We start from the raw sequence: 19,794 nt of genomic DNA on the forward strand, positions 1-19,794 counted from the left end.
AGCATTAGTATACGCTCCAAAAGCAGGCCTTATTAACAATCTTTTCGTAAGCACCAGTTATTGAATGCAGATATCAATAAAATCATGATACATTAAAAAGCCATTCAATATTTTGATCAATTTAAACAAGAATAAAAAGCCTGATCTCTTTAAGAAGCAAGGAAAACACAGAAAAATATTTCATCAGCTAAAATTAAGATTAAAAAGTCTCATTTAAATCATAGCATTGCTGAAAAATTCATAAATTCATAGGTAAACCTTAAGTATTTACTGTAATTCATCAAATATTACTTTTATATACCTTACTACTTGTACCATTTATCTCACTTGTCTAATAAGGTATTTGGAATATAAATGCCCTTAATCATCTTTGGTTTACAGACTTTTTCAGTGTACAGACTCATACTGTGCTATATAAAGACTGACTAGCACAAGCAGATGCAGAAATAGTTCGCCCTGTTCTCTTTCACAAGTGATCCATAAGAACTTATCTAGTAAGCCATGATGCATTAGAAAGCCTCATTCAGTGAAAAGTCCTTTAACTGTTTTTCTATTCTCCAGCATTATCAAAAACTGTAAAAATTATTCTACACATGCTGCACCCAAACACTAGAGCATTTACACACTTTATATCAGGTTTTATTCCTGCCCCAATATCTTGTGCTGAGTCAGTATCTGCGTCATGTGTGGCAGCCTTCTGAGCCTTACTGGTGTCTACATTCTTCCTTTGTTCTCTTTACACAGCTTCCCAAAATCAAGCAGTAGGTTTTCATGCTAGGTCCAGAATCTCTCTTGTTTACCTATTCAGATTTCCGTATTTTGAAATGCTAGTAGAAGCCTCCACTGATATATTCTGGTATGCAAAATACAAGATTCATTCCTGTATATGACTGATTTTATAATCTGTAGTTTAAATCAGCTAGCACCAAAAAATGATCATAACAGTGACTGCAAGGTATTCCATCCATAGCTGGATCCATCCAAGCAAAATTCATATACACAGCAGCAAATCAAAGGTGGCACCTGCAGGAAGTCCCCAAATCATACATGGAAGGCACATATTAGAAAAATGATGTTTTATCCAAGACTTTTAAGAATTCTTACATAATTCTTGTTCCAAAGAGCAAAGTGTTTCCTGGCTAACTTCTATTTAAAGAGAAGCATCTGGGATTCATTGACAGCCTTCTTTACACATGTACAATGACAGAGTCTATAAAGAGACTGAAAAGCCAAAAATAATTATAACAAATTCTAAAGAAATTACCATTTCAAATTACAGATTTGACTCTCCTTTGCTTTATTTGTCAATTACATCTACACAAAGTTGGTCCAATGCAATGACATAACTTTATGTCAGATTTGCACATGTGAAAAAAGTCTACAAAAACAGTAGTTTATGTCCATTCATGAAAAGTGTTTTAAATAAAGAAAAAGCAGTAGGTGTTAGTTCTCTCATTTGGATAATAACAGAAACTATACCTTTGGGAGAAGCTGGATTGCTTGGAGAATTCTCTGTCTGTGTCCAGAGTTAAGTATTCCTATTTCCAATAGATCCTGATCCTCCATTACATTGCTTCCCTAAAAAAAAAAAAGGTAAAATAAAAATGAAAAATAACAGATGCCTTCAATAGCTTGAAACAAGCCCTTCTGTTGTGTTTAAAAAAGAACACTTTGCTTAACACACAGTATCTGACAAGAATCATAAATTACTGATGATTGCACTGATTTCCACATTGTACAAAATGTGGAAGCCACTTGAACTCATAGACAATTATTATATTGCTGGCAGCACTGCCAGTGGAGAAGCTGTAGCTCTCACTCAAATCAAATACCAGATGTGAAACCTTCTTTCATTTGATTGAGACCAAGGACATGGCTATAGAAACGTTTGTAAACTCTTCATTTTTTCCCTCCCCTCCTACCCCACCTGGCTACACATTATGTTCATTTTTCTCCGGGCTGGAAGATACATACCACATAATAAGATCAGCTGAGTGGATGAGAATAACGTTATTTAGTACCTTTTTAGTAAAATGCTAAAGAGGCAAAGAGGTCGAGTGGTATCAACAAACCCCATACAACCCCCATCCCCCTGAATTTAACTGTAAAAGTGCTGTCCTAACTTTGCACTATCATTGCTATTATCTCCCTGCTTGCGGGCAGGTCAAAGAATTCCTAATATACAAACAGCAGAAAAAGACCATCTGTTCAAACTATCAGTCCACAAAATAAGCCTCCACAATTCAAGCCTCTATTCTTAGGAGCTGGTAGCAGCAGGAGATAACCTACAGCCACACAAATAAGGGGATAATATGAATCATAAGAGATGATTCTGATATTCATAAAAAGGGTGGGGAATACAGGGAAAAGTTCAAAGAGTCTGACACCACTAATAAGTTCAGCATTTGAAGGTTCAGGTACTTGACTACCTAGCAGTGACTATTGGGAATCACAGGAGGCAGATCAGTAGCTCACAAAGTGAATTGCAGCCAGGGATCAAATTAAGAAGGTTCAAACTAGGCTGACAACCTCGTATCACTTTTTGGACTACATCATTTCAGACAAAAGCTCAGCTTTCTTTTAAAAGATTCTAACCACTATACGTGTGAAGAAAACCTGCAAAAAACAAATGAGCTCTCTGAACTCTTCCTTTGGAGACTGATGACACTAATTTGCTAAAACCAAGAATTTTTATTATTTGCATTCATCACCATGAAATAGGCTTTATGTGAGCAAATCCACAAAAAACTTCACCTCCACCTTTCCATTTAGCTTGCTGCTGACTCAGTAGAGCTCTTAAGCAGCAGAGAAATCAGAAGGAGATACGTGCATAACAGTACACGCTTAAATGCTTTGTTGAATCCAGGCCTAATAATGGATATGAATTCTTTCTGAATATAAAATCTCCCAGTCCCACAGCAACATGGCTTTCTTTCAGAAGGCACACTGAAATAAGCAATACTTCATCCTGTTCAGCTGCTAAATCTTCACTCTTTTCAGATGGACTGATTAGTGTACAGATGTACTCTTGAGGACTCCCAAGTACTGCTCTGCAGTGTATCCTGCAAAATCTAAGGGAGGTCTTTTTAAGGCAATCATGGAAACTTTACAAAGCTATTACATTTAAAATTATATTTCACAGTAAGTGGTATGATTTAAGACTCCAAGTCTGCAAATCATATCCTGAAAGAATTTGTGTGCAGCATTCAGAACAGGGGCAAGCAGTCTTGATCTAAAGGGAGAAGCTGTGCAGCCATGTAGTTATAAGAGGATGATGTGGTATAAGAGTGCACGCAGCACAGACTGTACAAACAGTGATAGGGATGAGGCGGTGTTAATGCCCCCTTCATCTCCCTGGTAAGCACATCCAAAATATCATTTCCTCTTTTCTTTCTTCCTCCATTAAATAAACCTACAAGAATCTGTAAACTTAAGGGAAGACCTGGGAAAAAAACCCTGCATCTTGTGCTGAATTCTCTAGCTGCAAGAAATAGCTACCATAAATGGATTTAGATAAACCAAGCCAACTGAGGATCTGGTCCAAACTAAGAGCTTTATGTTTTCATTCATTTTAATAAATGCACTTATTGTTTGTTTGCAGCTATTGCTTTCACCTCATTTAGCTGATTTTACAGATTTCACCCTTAATCTCTCCATGATGTTTATTAACAGTCATGGTATACTCATCACTGAGCTACTATGGGTGTCAGTAACCTTGGCATCTACCTTGTTGTGATGTTTAAAGCCCAGTTCAACAAACAATTAGGCATGGGAAACATCCCATCTTTTTTCAAAAAGCTGCTGCTTTTGAGACAGCATTATTTTGTTAATTCTGTACTATTGCTTTTTCCATAGACACTGGCTCATAAATTTTGTTTCCTTGAAGTTGGTATTACATTTTTTAAAGTATGTCAAGGCTACAAAATCAAATATTTAAAACTCAGGAAAGTCTAGAATTCATGTTGCGTTCTTGTCCCCAATCTGAGAAGGTAAGGACCTGGTCTTTCCACGTGCTCAGGCTTCATAGCTTTTCCTGTGTGTCACCATCAATGTCAACAATAGCAGCCACTCATCCCTCCTGCAAAGGAGACCTTACTGTCTCCTGCCATGGAACTATACCAGCTCTTTGTCTTTCCATGAGAGCAAACCAGGGAATTTCAGCTACTCAGTATAATCCTCTATTGCTTAACCTAGTGGAGTAGACTAATAGCAGTAGAAAGCTGCTGTCTGCTTTGTGTACAAGCCTGTGCAGTGGCAGAAACAGTCCCTCTTGTTCCCTTCTCCCTGGTTTCTGCTCTCGTTCACCAATCCTAGTTCCCAGTTCTCATTTTTACCTGATTCCCCTTCCTGCTTGTCCTGCAATCTAGCTCCACTGCCTCCTATGTTGAGAGTGAGGAAAGCCTCATTTCCTTCTTTTCTGCCATGGCAGACCAGAGACAAGAGGAGAAATTGTCTCCCTGCTTTCAGCTCCTGTGCACACATTTATTATAAATTGGGCCAAATTTAACCTCAATCAACTTTACAGAGATGACATGATAAATGTAATTAAAATGAATATGAATACAAGAATGTTTTTTCCCATAATTTCAGTCTTGAAAGTAGCTGAGTTATATTAGTGGAAACATTCACCAAAAAGAAATTACTCTAGCAGACAGCTGGAGAATTTCAGTCCAAAGGTTTAACTTTGATATGCTTATATACAACAGAAAACAAGCTCGTATAACAGAAAATATGGGACAGCAATCTCTACTGGGATTATTATGCAATTATATAACAAAAACATAAGAGGCTTTGTGATATTACAGCTTTCTTAAGAATATAGGAAAACAGTTTGAAGGAAAACTTCTCAATATTAAAGCAATAAGAATATACCAAAACTACTTGTCCTAGGACAGATTCAGTTCTCATTTAATTCAGTTTACTCTGCTGAAATTCCACTCATGTTGAAGTGTAAGGGATAGTCTTACATATGAATTAGAAAGATTCTGGTTGTGAAGCACAAGTTAGGAAAGAATATAGCTGACCCTCCCTTGACTTTGTGGTCCTGCATACTTCTCAAAAATATCATGCTTTTTTCCATAAATACATACAGGAAGCTGATCTTCTGAATAAGAAGGTAATGGTTTCGCAGAAGAGTTGAACTCAAGAATGGTAGAAAAATGACTCTGAAAGCATGGGGACCATCTGAAAACTCAGAAATTTTTCCAAAATCTGAGATAGCTCCTATAAATAAGTTCAGAGCAAAAGACATGAAGATATACCATGAGATAGAGATTTTATTGGCATTAATTTATGATGTTCCACATAAAATCACCTCTGGCACTCTCCACCTAAAGTTAACGTAGCATCTCAAAAAAATGCTGGGTTAAACCTTTATGCCAGATTCCAAATATATCTAAGTAGGTTTTTATACTATTATACATTATAAAGAATCTTTATAAAACAATCTGAAATATGTCAGAGGTATAGCAACAGAAGCACTACCTTTATTAGAAATAGACTAATTTGAATACATTAAACAGCTCAAAGAACTTCTAAAATCCAGTCAAAACAAAAGATTCACAAACTTGTAGAAAACTTCATTTAATATCAACACAGAACAACTTTCAAGATTCTCTAAAAAAGAGACCAACGTGTATTCTACATCCTGTTGGAACAAATGCACTTTGAAGATTTGTCCCTGAAGGTATTAAAATATGGTGATTAGAAGAACATATTAGGATGCCAGGCATGAGTGCATGTTTCTCATTGCCCCTCTTTTGTACCTACATCTTTAATCTTTCTTCATACATTATCTCTGCTGGAGACCTATGGTGGAAAATTCCTATGTCTGGTTCTATCATCTGAGTAAAATAAAAAATAGTAGATAAACTTTCAAAACAGCTGCTAGATATACCACTAGACTCATCTGAACCCTGAACGATTATGGTTGGAAGAGAGGAGGTGTGGGAAACAAACTACCTGTGTATGCTCTTTGGGCTTACTCTTGCTCTTCACCTTGGCTAATAGACTTAAAATTTGATAAAGGTTGGGGAGAAGTTTCTTAGGTTTTCATTGTAATTAAAGCTCTGGAAAAAAAACTCAGTGAGGGGATAAATGCATATGAATCATTTTGTGAAAACTGAATAAAAACTGACTGAAAAATAAGAGAAAGAACAAATTAATTTTGCATTTGAGTTTTTTTTTTCTCTATTATGAAAGAAAAGATTGTTTCATAAGGAATACAAAATTTGGGGGAGTTCTGGCTGTAGGCTTACAACACCAATTAGATCAGCTTTTTTTCTATATTCAACTATGTCAGCTGGAGGAGAAAAAGGAGTGAATCTGGTACCTAAAGCTGTTTAGGCTTTATAAGAGCTTCTTCCCATCAGGGTGAATTCACTTGCTGTGCAGGCATTATTGAGACCCAGTTCAGTGGCAACAACCTCCAATAACTTTGCTAGGTTTTTGGTGTATCAGAAAGTTGCCCAAGACCATGGCTGGTATGGGTCAGGGGAGGATAGCTTCTGAGGTGAGTATAGTGTTGACAGGATGCAGTGGTGGATGCAGTACTCCCATTGCTTGAGGAGCTCTATACTCTCTCCTTTGCCCTCTCCCAACCTCCCATGTAGTCGTCTGCTGCACCATCACCATAATGGACTATGAAAAGCCAGAACAGGTGGGACCTAGTACATAGCACTGGGCTGGATCATGGTGAATGTACTGCAGAAAAGGCCTGGTGAGTGTTTGAAGGGCCTTGCAGATGTACAGCAAATATTTCTACCAATATGTATTGCACTGAATCTCACTCTGGCTGCCTGCGACTTGACACTTGTAGGAGCAAATGGGGGGGGATCTGAATGAACAGAGTTGGGGCAACAGGTCTCATATTCAGGTTTCCAAGGCAGCTGGAAATGAGACTTGGCATAGACGGGAAAAAGGAGAATATACAAGGCAGTGCACTTAGCTGGGGTATCATTTCCCCCACTCAATAAGAAAGGTGGGAGCAGGGGAGCAGAGGGGACATTCTTCCATTATACATGCATGGAGGGTGAAATAAGTGATCAGAAAACTGAGACCAGTGGCACCAAAAAACTTTATTCTTTCTTTCCCCCTTTCACCCCAAACACACATAACAGGGAAGGAACATGCAAAGGGAGCAGGTATAACACCAATGGGAACAAGGCCTGTTATGGTGCATCTCCTCCAAAGCTCATTTAAAATAGCCCCCTCCTCATTCCATATTGCTTTGCTTCCCACTCACCTAATCCTACTCTCTTTCCAAACTTAAAATAGTTGAGGTCTGTGTTCTAAACTGTCCTCTGGCTGGGAACAACTCAAAGACACCTCAAAAAACAGTTGAGGACACACTGAATAACTAGAACATTTGTTTTTCATTGTCTAAATCATATGCCACAAGGTTTATGAATTTTCATCACAACATAGCTTTTCCACAAGGTAAGTGAGATTATTCCTCAGAGATTTGCAAGAAAAGAGTAGAGAAATACAGTTTTCAATAATGAAAATTGCTTCTCATTAGTGCAAAATTTTCAGGCAATGTGTCACACATTTCATTTCCAAATGAGAACTGGCAAACAATCAGAATTTAGCAAGCTTCGATGTGAGCGAAAAGGTTGCCTCTCACTAGCATTGCCACTGTTAACATGAAAACAAGATCTGTAAGAATGATTATTGAGTGAAATGTTAACTTGTACTTTAAGGTTAAAAAGACTTATCAGATTCCTGGAGGTACTGCAGAAATTGTTACTTCACCTACAAACCTGACAAGACTATGTTAGAAAAAGCCCCTGCAGATCTATGAAATTTTGCCTTGGGGAAAAGACATTCCTTGTCTATAAAATGCTAGGAATAATCGACTGAGCATGTTGCAAAATAATCATTTGATAACCTTCTAAACTTATTTTGCCTTTAAACTACCAGTACTGATACTCATTCTCAGTCTTCAGCTTACTGTATTTTTTGTCTTTACTTTTACGATGTTCTTAGCAATTAAAAAAACCCACAAAAACACCAAACAGAAGACTTGAAGAAAATTTTCAATGTTACTATCATTTCTTAGGAAAGTAATAATAAATTACTACTAAACTAAAAAAAAAAAAAAGCCATTTCACTCATAGATAAGAACATGGAAAGCAACTCAAAGCAGCTAAGGTATACAACCACTCAGGGAATCCGACACCTAGTTTGAAATGTATGTATTAAGACAGAAGATGACATAAGCGGGGTCAGTTTAAAAGGAAAATGAGAAGAGTCCCAACAGACATTGAGTCCCACTCAACCTGTGTTTTAAAGATCCCATTCAGCTCCTCCAGCAGTGAACCTGAAGTAACCAGTGCCATCAAAAACCTTTCATATATTGATATTCTAATGAACATATAGTCACAGACCTTTCACACAACAGTAATAGTTAATTAAAGTATAGTGATAATTAAACAATACTGAAAACTGGGACAAGGATTCTTGTAGGAAGACTTTCTGCTATTTTTATCCACTCTTTCTTGTACCACTGATTCATTACAACCAACACTATTGTCCCATGCAAATTAGCTGCACAGATAAGGTGGCAATTGAAAAAATTACCTCTGATGTCACAGTTGGCCCACTTAATTACTTACACTGCTGACCCAACTCTGCCTATTGAGTCATAACAATTCAATAAAGTAATTATTAATACTTACCTAAATTACATCTTCACATCTTGAATGTATATTGTGAAGATAATTTCACTTCATTTAAGTAATGAAAATTCTGAAGACTGTATAGATTACTTGACATAAATACTAGTTGTCTTAGATGCTAAATTTCTCAAAGGACCCTTTTTAAAATCAATATTACTACAAGCTAATTAACAGACTTGAATTCACGGGGAACCATTCCTTTCTCCAGTGGAAATGTGTCAGTTTGGGGGAGTGAAGGAAGGGGCAAACAATGTATTTTTCAGACATAACAAAAATTCTGTATATCTGCATTGCACATAACATGGAATTCTATTTAACTATAGAGCTAATACCAGTGTTTCTGTAATAAATGTAAAATCTCTGTTCAACTCCTGGAAAGTCTCACAGAGCAAATGTGCATGTTTCAGCCCAAATTTCTGTCTATCAAGAATTTCCTTCCCCACGTTTTTATCAACTCTAGTCACGCTGTCTAAAATGTGAGCCAAGCAAATCAGCCTGGAGAGTACAAAATGCAGGGTCAAAGAGTTAGACTGTAAAATTCTGGACAGGATGCGCATCTTATAAATAGTTAATTCACGTATAAGTTCTGTGAAATAGCAACAAGCAAAACATATGATCAGGAAGGTGCTTAAGCCTTGACACACCTATCCCCCCTAAAGTCAAGACTGTGGTCTTGGAAGCCCTTGTTTTGTTCCTGCCTACAGCTAAATTCTGTTTACACCTGCATTTTTTACCTTTGGGTAAAAACAGATTGAGCAGCTTGGAAACTACATCAAACCTTGCCTTAGAGTGAATCTAGAAATTAGGCCCTCCTCCACTTTGGTACCAGGAGAGCTTGATCTGGGAGGAATTTGCAGAGCTTGCCTAAGGGCAGAACCACGGGAGAGCGACACGAATTGACAGCTGCTCTTTTTTAAAAATGTGACTGAAGGAGGAAGAACTGTTTTATTGTTCTTTTTCATACCACAGCCCAGTCATCAGAAGATTCACTCAGAAGGTGGGAGACCAGATTCACATGCATTTCTTGAACTCAAATTTTTGATTTCCTAAAAAGAGAACAAGCTATGCAAGAATTGACAGGGAAGGGCATTCTGGGATTAGGGAGGAATCCTTCACCAGTCCTGTTGAAACTAAATTACTGTACAATTAAGTTAAAAGCTAGAAAAGCTAGAGAGGAACATTAGCTAGAAATGAATATTACCCTTTAGTCCAGTGACAGCTGGGTGTGGTTAGTCAACCTTCTAGTGCTGTTGATAAAAATGTTTCTCGTTTATATCCAGTGACTGCCACATATAAAAAGTAGACAGAAAGCTTAAAACTCAGGACTATTGCCTTGATCTGAGTATCCTAACTTCTAACTACAGAGTCATGCTTCTAGTGCATAGTGTATTTTGAAAGAAAATAGTGAGCCAGCTGTCAACATCCAAAGGGACAACTTGGATGTTGAGCTCCAGGGATCAATACTGTAAATCCAGCCTCCGAAAGGTGTCTAATGCAGGGCTGCAGAGGGAGACAAAAACTTTCAGATATAACTCCTGCTTTAGAATATCTTACTGGCTTCCCCTGCTTAGCGTTGAAAACCCCTTTTTTGAGTGCCTTTGCCTTCCTACCGATTTCTGTGCCTAATTCAAATGTAGGGATACCAATCCCAGAGACAGGAACTTAAAAGTCAAGTGTGGCAGTGCTCACCATAGCTGCACCTAATTGCATTTTTAATATGGTCTTGGATGCCTGACTTGGCTGTTTGGATTCTACTCTGTGCACTGCAAAATGAAGCCACTGCCTAGCTTGCAGGTGCCCAAATCCTTTTCTGGATCTAGATGTCAGTAACTGGAGGCTATTAGGTCAACTGAACATGCTGTTTTGTTTAGTATTTTATTATTAAATATAATAAAACATGATGCAGATTCCAAAAATGAAAAATGAAATGTTTTCTTTGAATCACTTTATGTTGAGATCCATTTTAATGCATTCTTATAGATTTTCTTTGTTAAGGCAGACAGAATGCGTATCAGGATTAAATAAGGTACTGTCTCCTATAGTACACAAAAGAGATTTCTGTTACATGTGAATTTTGTCACACAAACTGTCGTGATTTATTTTCATAGTATGTGCAAAGATAGTACAATCCAAGTCCCTGAAGCCCATGAAGTAAATGGAGATGGTCTCCATTTTCTTCATACTCTTTCTAAAAATACAAGAACATTTGATTAAGGGTTGACAATTTTCTTTTCTTCCTTTACTTGTTCTTGTAATTCATTTCACATGGGAAGTGGGCTGTGTTTTTCTTATTCTTTCTAATTCAGCAGCTGGGTGGCTCACTTTGCTGGCCCACTCTTGTTACCATAGCAACAAGAAGATTGCTGTAATATGATCCCATATGCTTTATGTCAATACATGGTGCTATTGTTCTCTGATAACAATTTGGCAAATGCATTTCCATATAGTGATAAAAGAAGATTAATTATCGTTCAACTGGATGGCCAGCTCATATGTCATGCACGGACTACAGCATCATGTTAGGAATCATGTCACATGTAGAGACTTCAAGAATGATTGATTTGTGCCATGAAGCATACCTTCAGCACTGACCAGACACTGCTCCTCAAAAATATGCTAGAAAATCAAGGTTTTTGTTCTCAAGAATCATGAGTATGGCCATACTGGATGAGATTAAAGATCATGCTTACTCATTGGCTAGATGTCTCTGTTAGTGGCCAAAGCTGAATGCCCAGTGAAATACATAAATAATTAGTCATAGATACTTTTTTCCACTCTTATCAATGGCATAATTTGAAGTTAACCCTATGGGTATTTACCCGGACTAGATATATTGCAGGCAGACCTGATCTTGTTAAGTACAAATCCACCACAGATTTGGACTGATACACAAGGCTCAGTTGCTCTGCAGCATTTGGAGGAAGCTGCTTTTCCATCTCGTTTCTGTGTTGCAGGAAATCATCCTTGCACTGCAAAACTTATTCCTTGTGTGTTGCAGAGGTGGCAGGAGCCCTGGCCTAGCCATCTTCCAGATTAATTTTGGGATGATATATTCTGCAAGCATTAAAATAAGAGTAATTTCTACAGAAAATGTATTGTGATGATAGGCCCAAACTTGCAGAGCGCATGGAAGAAAGGGCATTTTTGCTCTCCATGAAGGGGATATTTCACTGTCTGCCCTGTGCTCATCTCTAAAATACTTGAACAAGGTAAAACTGAGCAATGATTCCAATGAATGGGGGAAAACTGTTCCACTTACACTAAGTCTGCTGAAAGTTAAAGTTCTCAATTTCAGATTTGGAAAATAGCTGCGTAGCCGGTGATAAGTAGGCAGTGCATTCTGGAGTGATCTACTGATTACTGCATTTCTTATTATTTCTTTGTTAAACCATGACAACAAACAACAACATTTCAAGCAGTACCATCTAGCTATGTCACCAATAACATGGTAACTTTCACCTAGAACCTATAACAAATTGTGTAGCTATTGTCTGAATCCAACCTAATATATTAATTATTACAGTCATCAAAAGAGTTTGCTTGCAATCTTTAAATATCTTGCCACAGAACAATAATATTTATAATTCTGAAATGTAAAAACAAGAAAGAAAGAAACAGACAAATAAGAAATTAGATTTCTGGTTGTGTGAGCACCCAGGAATGTAAACTTTCCCTTTTCTATTCCCTTCCTCCCTTCATATCTACTTTTTCTCCAGTTCAACACTGACTTACCCCCACCTCCAAAATAGGATACGTATGTCCTGGGAAATGGAATATGTATTTTTTACATTATATTATACATGCAGTGCAATTGTATTTCCAAATAATCCATGAATTCAATCCAGGGGGTTGGATAGTACTTATGAAATAAGATAGCTGACATTTCTTTTCTTAGCCTTTATCATTCTTTGTGTGGGTCCATGTCTTATATATAGTTTGCCATTGAAAGCCTCACCAGATACGAATGACTCATTTTCTTGTCACATATTTTTTTACATTCATTGAAATAATACTTGGACAACTCTGAAACAGTAATTAAAATATTTTATAAGACTCCTGCAAGGCAAGGTGATATTTTTATACCCATTATACAGATAACAATCTACAGTGAAGACAAATTAAGGCCAGAATTTGGAAAAAAAGATCTATTACCTCTCAATGCCTATATGTAGCAATTGTTTTCTCTCAGTGTAGTGAGTACTAAGCACTTATCTTCACAGAATGTTACCTATTCAAAGGAGAATTATGGTCAAATTCAGTTTTAGTGGTGAGCACTCACACTTCAGAAAATCCGGCCTTATTGCTTCTTCCCTTGGATATGGATATCAAAGAGTTTTCAGCACAACAGTTCTGTCAAGAAAAGTTGTCTCAATTTGTAGCTAACTGTGCAGGTAAACCAGAAGCCTGAGAAACTTCAAAAAATGGAAATATCTGAATAATATGATACTACCAAATGCACTGGACAGCATGTCCAGCTTTCTGCAAGGACCCAGTTTAAGTCCAGCCAAGCACACCAGCTCTTGTTCAGCATCAATTCTGTTGGGCTAGAGCTGTCGCCCAAAGAGTGATAAAAATGTCTCTGTGATGACAATCCAGTTGAATGCCCCTCTGCTGGTCTGCATATGTAAAAGCTTTCAAAGATTTGTCAGTCAAACCTTCTGTTCAGGACTTCCTAAAATGTGCTAAGTCAGTAAAATGACTTAAATGTGAAGAAGTCTTCGCCCTTTCCCTTTCCCTTTCCCTCTCTTCCTGCCTCCCTCCTTTCCTTTTCTGTGTTACTGTCTTCCCAAAACCTGCGCTGAAAAACAGAGGAGACCAGCTTTCAGCTTGAAGAACAGGAGGCAAAGATTTGGAGAGAAAAAAGACGCACAGTCATTTCCATTGAGGAAAGAAGAAATGGAGAAAAGGAGACAGGGAGCACAAGAGCCTGGCCTGCAGGGATACTGTGGCAGGGAAAGAGCTCAGAAACAGAGGTGCATTTTGGTGGAAGGGGCCAGATTTAGAGAATTTCTGAAATAAAGAGGAAGAAAGAGTGGTACCCAGATAACTTCAGGAACTAGAGGGAAAGGGGAATGCTAGGAAGTAGCTTCTGCCATGAGTTTGGCTTGTAGAAGCAATGAAGCACATGACTTAAAGGTTAAAATAATTTAAAATTAAATACAACTAGCTCATACATGGAAAACATTCCTGATTCATTTTGTTTGGGGCCTAGAAACATTAATAAGTATTAAATACTTGTTTTGTTTTCATGCAGTGTTTTTAACTTGAGTCCCATCATTTTTACTGAATTTATTCAGAACTTAAATGAAGTTACTAAATGAGATTCCTCAGGTGATATGACTCAGGTGATTGACTCAGGCTCCATACTGAGAAACTGTGCTTTCCAACTACAGTTACTTAGAAACCTGTACTTTCCAAGGCCAATGAGTTAATTGGCCACAATTAGCTCTTAATATACATGTATTTCTGTCCCAGGATTCTCAGTTGATTTCATATGTGGGGGCAGCAATATGAGCTGGATAATTAAGGGAACAGAGAAGTGGCTTCCCCAAAGTCATACTCCAAATCAAAGACTGATCCCAGAACAGACCTTTAGACATACTGTCCTATGCATTCTCCACAGACCATCCTTCTACCACATCTACCAGGAAGGGTTTCCTTTATTCTTCTCATGAATTGCCATTTCTTATTGTTCATGAATGAAAGAAATCAGCGTGCATATTAAACAAATACATATATGAAGCAAGGTGCTATTATATATGTAGTTAGAAACAGAGAGAAATCAAACCATACAAACAGGGACAATAGAATTTGCTGACAAAAGGACTGATACTGCAGGGAATCAAAGATTTGTCTGTATCTGGGTTCTTTGGCATAACTGTCTACTCTTGCTGCATAAAGTTATTTTTCTTGGCAGAAAGTGAAGGTCTACTATATCTAAAGGCAATAAAACACATATTTAAAAAAATTAGAACAACAAGAAATAAAAGTCCATGGACAGAATAGACACATTTCCAAATTCCAAGAGAGCTGGAAAATGAAATGAAATAACTTGTATTGTCAATTTATAATTCCTTTCTGGCAACAAGAGGGATGCCTAGGGAGTTCAGAGAAGCTAACAGAACTATAATATTCATACTATATTTAAAAATGGATCAAGGCTAAAAACCAACTCACTATTGTACAATCTTTTATCCTAATGTGGCATAGCAGCAAAGAACTATTATTTCCTTAGAAAAGCCATCTTAACTTAAAGAAGTGAGCTTTCTATGTGATTAAAAGGGGAGCTGTTTGGAGAAGCATTGAAAAAGCTGTTAAATAGTGTGGTTACTGAAGAATAGAAACAATCAATCACTTAAGAGATTGTAAGAGCTGTAACCCACTGCTCAGGTATTTTTCAGCCTGATCTATAAGATTTCAGTGACTTAGATGCAGACCTTTTCCCCCCTTTTCCTAATTGTAAAGGGGGATTATGCATAGAAGGCCATTTTTAACCAATTCATGGCTGTTAACTAGGGATTCAGAGAAAATACTGTTTGGGATTTACACCAGAAAGGTCATTTATTTGATAGGCATTCATCCAGCATATTTGTACTCATGCTATTTCAAAACTTGCATCTAATTTAGTCTTTGAATCAAAAAATGTTCAAAGGATTATTATCCAGTCAGAGACTTTTCAAACAAATATAAAGCAGGTATGATACGTCTAGCAAATTTAGCCCATTGGCGTTGCCATCAATAATGTTAAATCACTCAGTTTCCAGTAATTCGATAAAATACTGCATAAGATAATACTAATAAAAGCCTGAAACACGAGATTTTAAGTCATGGGTTATATGTACAACAATTGTGTTTACCATCAGTTTCAGGAAAACCAGTCTAAAACAAATGCAGTTTATTGTTGCTCAGAAATTTTATCCCATCTGCATGGTAACTGGAGCATAATGAAGGATGGCAAACTATATAGAATGTAATACGTTAGATAGTGAATAAAATGTGTGAAATGTTTCAGGTGGTGTTTTAACAGTCTGCAAAGTTAAATTATTTGGAGAATAAAGTAGCATTTGTAGTATTTGTTTTCTTGAAAATATATTTTCCTCAGGAGTGGACTAAGAACAAGACCAGCCACCAGATGCGAATTTCATTGTGTGACCTTGCGTTCATGATGAATACAAGTTTGTTGTTAATTCAAGCAATTATGCTTATGTGGCATAAAATCACAGTAAAGACAAGGCAATTTGTTTTATCTTCACTGGGATGTTACATTACTTTTAGCAGTTGAAGAATACATCTTTTTTCCCATTGAAAGTCAAGAGCGTCAAATTCCTTAGAACTGAACCTGTGTTTAGACTCACGTAGAACACTCAAAACAAAATTTTTAGAGGTGACCTCCAATGCAGAGTGCTCATTGTCTGAAAAATCATGACAAAAGTGTTTCTAGCTGAATGCATTAATTTTTTGTTGTCTGAAACAAATGATCTTCTCAAGTGTTGTCCTTTTATCTTTTCTAACTCTTCATTTCCCAATTTTTGCAATGCAAATGTTGCTTTGAAAAGCAAGAAGAATGTTTGGATGTATAAATCCTTCAGACTGATAACATAATCCCAGTGATCCAGATGAACAGTGCTAGACAATTGTAAATCACTGCTGAATTAGATGAGAAGGCATTTTGGGGGGGGTCTCATCATTGTTTTAAACAACCATTGGGCTAAGGTTGTAAAATCATTAAGTAATGCAACATCAGAAAAATAAAAAACAAGTTTTATTTTTAACAGGTAGCTCTTTGAAATGTGCACTCATGCATACTCAAATTTCAGTACACTGAATGAGGCAGGCGTCCTGAGGGGAAAAAAAAATCAGTAGAGAATCCTATCACTGAAGACTATCATAAGGCATATGAATGAGAGGAACAAACTGAGGTTGCACAGGTACTGCAGCTCTCCACTTCCAGTTTATTTCTGAGCTCTTTGAGTATTTCACCTTGGTGCTCTTGTTGTATAATGTGTGTGTGTGTGTGTGTGTGTGTGTGTGTGTGTGTGTGGAGAGGGAATAATTTTCATGAATGGGGGGAATACTGAAGGTCTCTAAAATGAAGGATAGAAAGTTTGTGTGCCTGGTAAATCTAGGAGTCAGGCAATATCTCTACCAGCAATGCCTTACTTGTGTGGCAATTCTGGTATTCTAGAAAAGGCTTTTAAAACGTGGCTGTAGTTATACTAGCAAAATTATAGGTTCTCTCCCTTGTTGAAATTTTAATTATTTTTGATGGAAGGAAAGCTTCTCATCTACTCGATGAAAGGCACAATGCCTTGTACAATACATCTGTTTCTTTACTGGTTTCCCATAAATATTTTGTTCTCCTCTCAACTGCACAATTACTTCATTTGTCTTTCTTCTCTTCTCATTACACCAAATTGCCACAGTCTAGTCATTTCCCCATTTTCTCCTCACCAGACTCAGTACTGACGACAGTAACTATCTATGGCTAATAACATCACCATCAATTTCTTGCTTGAATAAGGCATTAGTTGTATGGTGAAAGGTTGAAGACAAACAGGTCAGGAGGCTGATAAACTATACCAGGATGAATCCTGTGATCTGGAAAATATATTGGTACTATATTTGCATTTTATGTGTCCTCTACTAATTCATTCATTCTCCAAGAGTTCTCAGAGATGATCAATAAAGGATCTAGTATTCCCACTTCAGTTTTCTTAACTCATCAACAAATATCTCCTAATCCAGATCATTCATTTATTTTAATTAACTAAGTATTCTTTTATCTGCTTGCAGTATGAGCTTTCTCTCTCTCTTGCTCTAATATCTCAGTGTTTTTCATTAACACTCACTGTATTTCACTAATTCTTGAACTTTGTTCTTCGCACTAAAGCTAAAATGACTCTTCTCATGAGTTCTAGCAGTGGTCATAATGTTTTTAATGTTTCTTTTAGCTATAGCACATTTAAAAAATTGAATTCATTTTACTTGCATAGTTAATGCTATGTCATTTTCTCTAATTTTTTTTCCATATTGTATTTTGCTTATTTGCCTAACCTCTCATGATTTATCCTCTTTTCTTTATTTTAGATATAGTTTCTGTTTGTTTTCATTTGCATAAGTACCTGTTCATATAACTACCTGAGCTTTTCTTACATCACCTAATCTTCTTTTATAAAGGAAAATGCGTCCAAGAATCTTATATTTATTTCCAGTTAGTAGCCATTTTTATTTCTGTTAGTTCCCATTAATCTTTCCCTGATAACTCCTTCAGTATCCTAAAATGTAATTATCTGTAATCAAGCTCCTCTGTACTGCTGTCTCCTTCAAACATCTTCAGAATTTAGTCAGGGAAATTTGTCATTGTTTGAGATTAATTTACTTATTGGTTAAGATTCCATTTATTTCTTTTTTATTAGACAATATTGTTCTAAAACAGTAATCTACACAACTGTATATTTTGTTCCTTTTTAATTTCTTGTATTGCATAATTTCTTTTTGTATTATGAAGTATCTCTATATGAAATAACTTAGAATAAGCTATAATTTTCCTTTACATACAGGTCTCTGGTTTCAGGTCTACTATTGTCCTACATTGCAAAGCTTTCCTTTATTCTTCTATAATATAAATATAACTATAAAATGACTGTCCTTCAAATCTCCAGTTTTTTACTCTATATGTTCTCTCTCAGACTTTCCTTCTCTCTTATCTTTTAGACTTTATGGTACTTTTAATGATTTTTCATATTGTCATGTTTTCCATATCTTTCCTAAGTTAGAGAATAGCAGTATACACATCATTCTGTTTACAAACATTTCTAATTCTTGGAGTTTTGCCATTGTCCTTTTTGACAGCAAAATCAGCTGGGAGGTTTTGACCTTGAATAAATACATAGCAAGAGTGTTGTATCAGCATGGTATCGCTTATTTTCAGAGTTATTAAAATGTCATGCTTTATTATATCATATTTAGAGTTTTCAGCTGCTTTATCAAGCTAACTTTTATATGAAAAATTTGCTGCTAGTTTCTCATAAACGTGTATTTGGGGCCCATAGAAAATTCCTTACATGTGTAGTCTCAGAATATTCTTTTTAGGTGTTATCAGTGTTTGCACAGTGTCTATCTGCACCAGGTGTGCTTTTAGCTCAAGCACAACAATGATATATTGTTAAGACAGATGGGACTAACTCCAGCCCTCAGGTGCCATACTCACACAGATATGTACCATGAAATAATTTCACTTGTATCAAATTTTTTCAAAGAACCATATTTTATAAAATTTTTGTTTAAAAGTAATTTGCATATGCAATGTGCATTGAAACTTAATTTAGATTCCTCCAGACATTTTTCATTTTATTCTTTGAAAATAGACACATTTAGATACTGAAGAGAAAGGATACTGTACTTGTGTTATATTTCTTTGATTTGTAGAATCATGTCCTAAAATTACCAGTCTGCATTCTCATTTTAAAAGACTTCAATATGAAAGGATAACTACACCAATTCACTCAGTTCTCCTAATGAGAAAATATTCAAAAAAGTTTTTACAACAGAAAAAGGTGGCAACAAAGTTAATATGTAGCTATTAGGCATGACTTGAGAGGCAGTGTAAGCTATTTTAATTAGGAACTCAGGTAAACACTGTCAAACCTAGATGTTTGAAATAGTCGTCATGGAAGAATTGCTTAATTTTAAAAAATGCACATTGTGATTGCTTCCCAACTGATTGCAGTGGGAATTTCAAAAAGTTTAGATAGACTTGTCCTAAAGAATGTCTAACAGAACCTGAAGAGATGAAAGGGGTTACAATGAATCCTGCAGGACCCTGTTTGTTAATGTAAGTTGTAATCATGATTCTGGATGCAGTGGCCTTTGATGTCTGGACTGACCCTGTCTAGTGAGGGTAAGACTGAGCCCAATACATTGATATGTACATTGGACAAGCTCTTTGCTCTCAGACTGTTGTAGTGACCTTCCCAGTTGAAGAGACAGACAGGCACTGGATGTTATTAACCTGAAAGGCAGATGCGAGTGGAAGGACAGCCCATACAGTGTTTGGCATCTGGGTGGGCCATCAATTGTGCAGCCTGAAGTCCTGCCTATGTGCACTCTATGTACA

The 19,794-nt window shown here is 36.6% G+C and overlaps 1 protein-coding gene across 6 annotated transcripts in view; it reads right to left on the bottom strand.

Annotated features, from left to right (window-relative positions):
- Positions 1 to 19,794, bottom strand: part of LOC112974842 (ankyrin repeat and sterile alpha motif domain-containing protein 1B-like) — a 201,465-nt gene that overhangs the window by 174,362 nt on the left and 7,309 nt on the right. For all 6 annotated transcript variants that reach the window (XM_026084225.1, XM_026084224.1, XM_026084223.1 and 3 more), the window contains exon 2: positions 1,480 to 1,578. In XM_026084225.1, coding sequence (XP_025940010.1) covers positions 1,480 to 1,578 — 99 coding nt within the window. The remainder of the gene's footprint in view (positions 1 to 1,479; positions 1,579 to 19,794) is intronic.

This window comes from Apteryx rowi, unplaced genomic scaffold, assembly GCF_003343035.1.
Source record: "Apteryx rowi isolate R43461 unplaced genomic scaffold, aptRow1 scaffold_631, whole genome shotgun sequence".
NCBI lineage: Eukaryota > Metazoa > Chordata > Aves > Apterygiformes > Apterygidae > Apteryx > Apteryx rowi.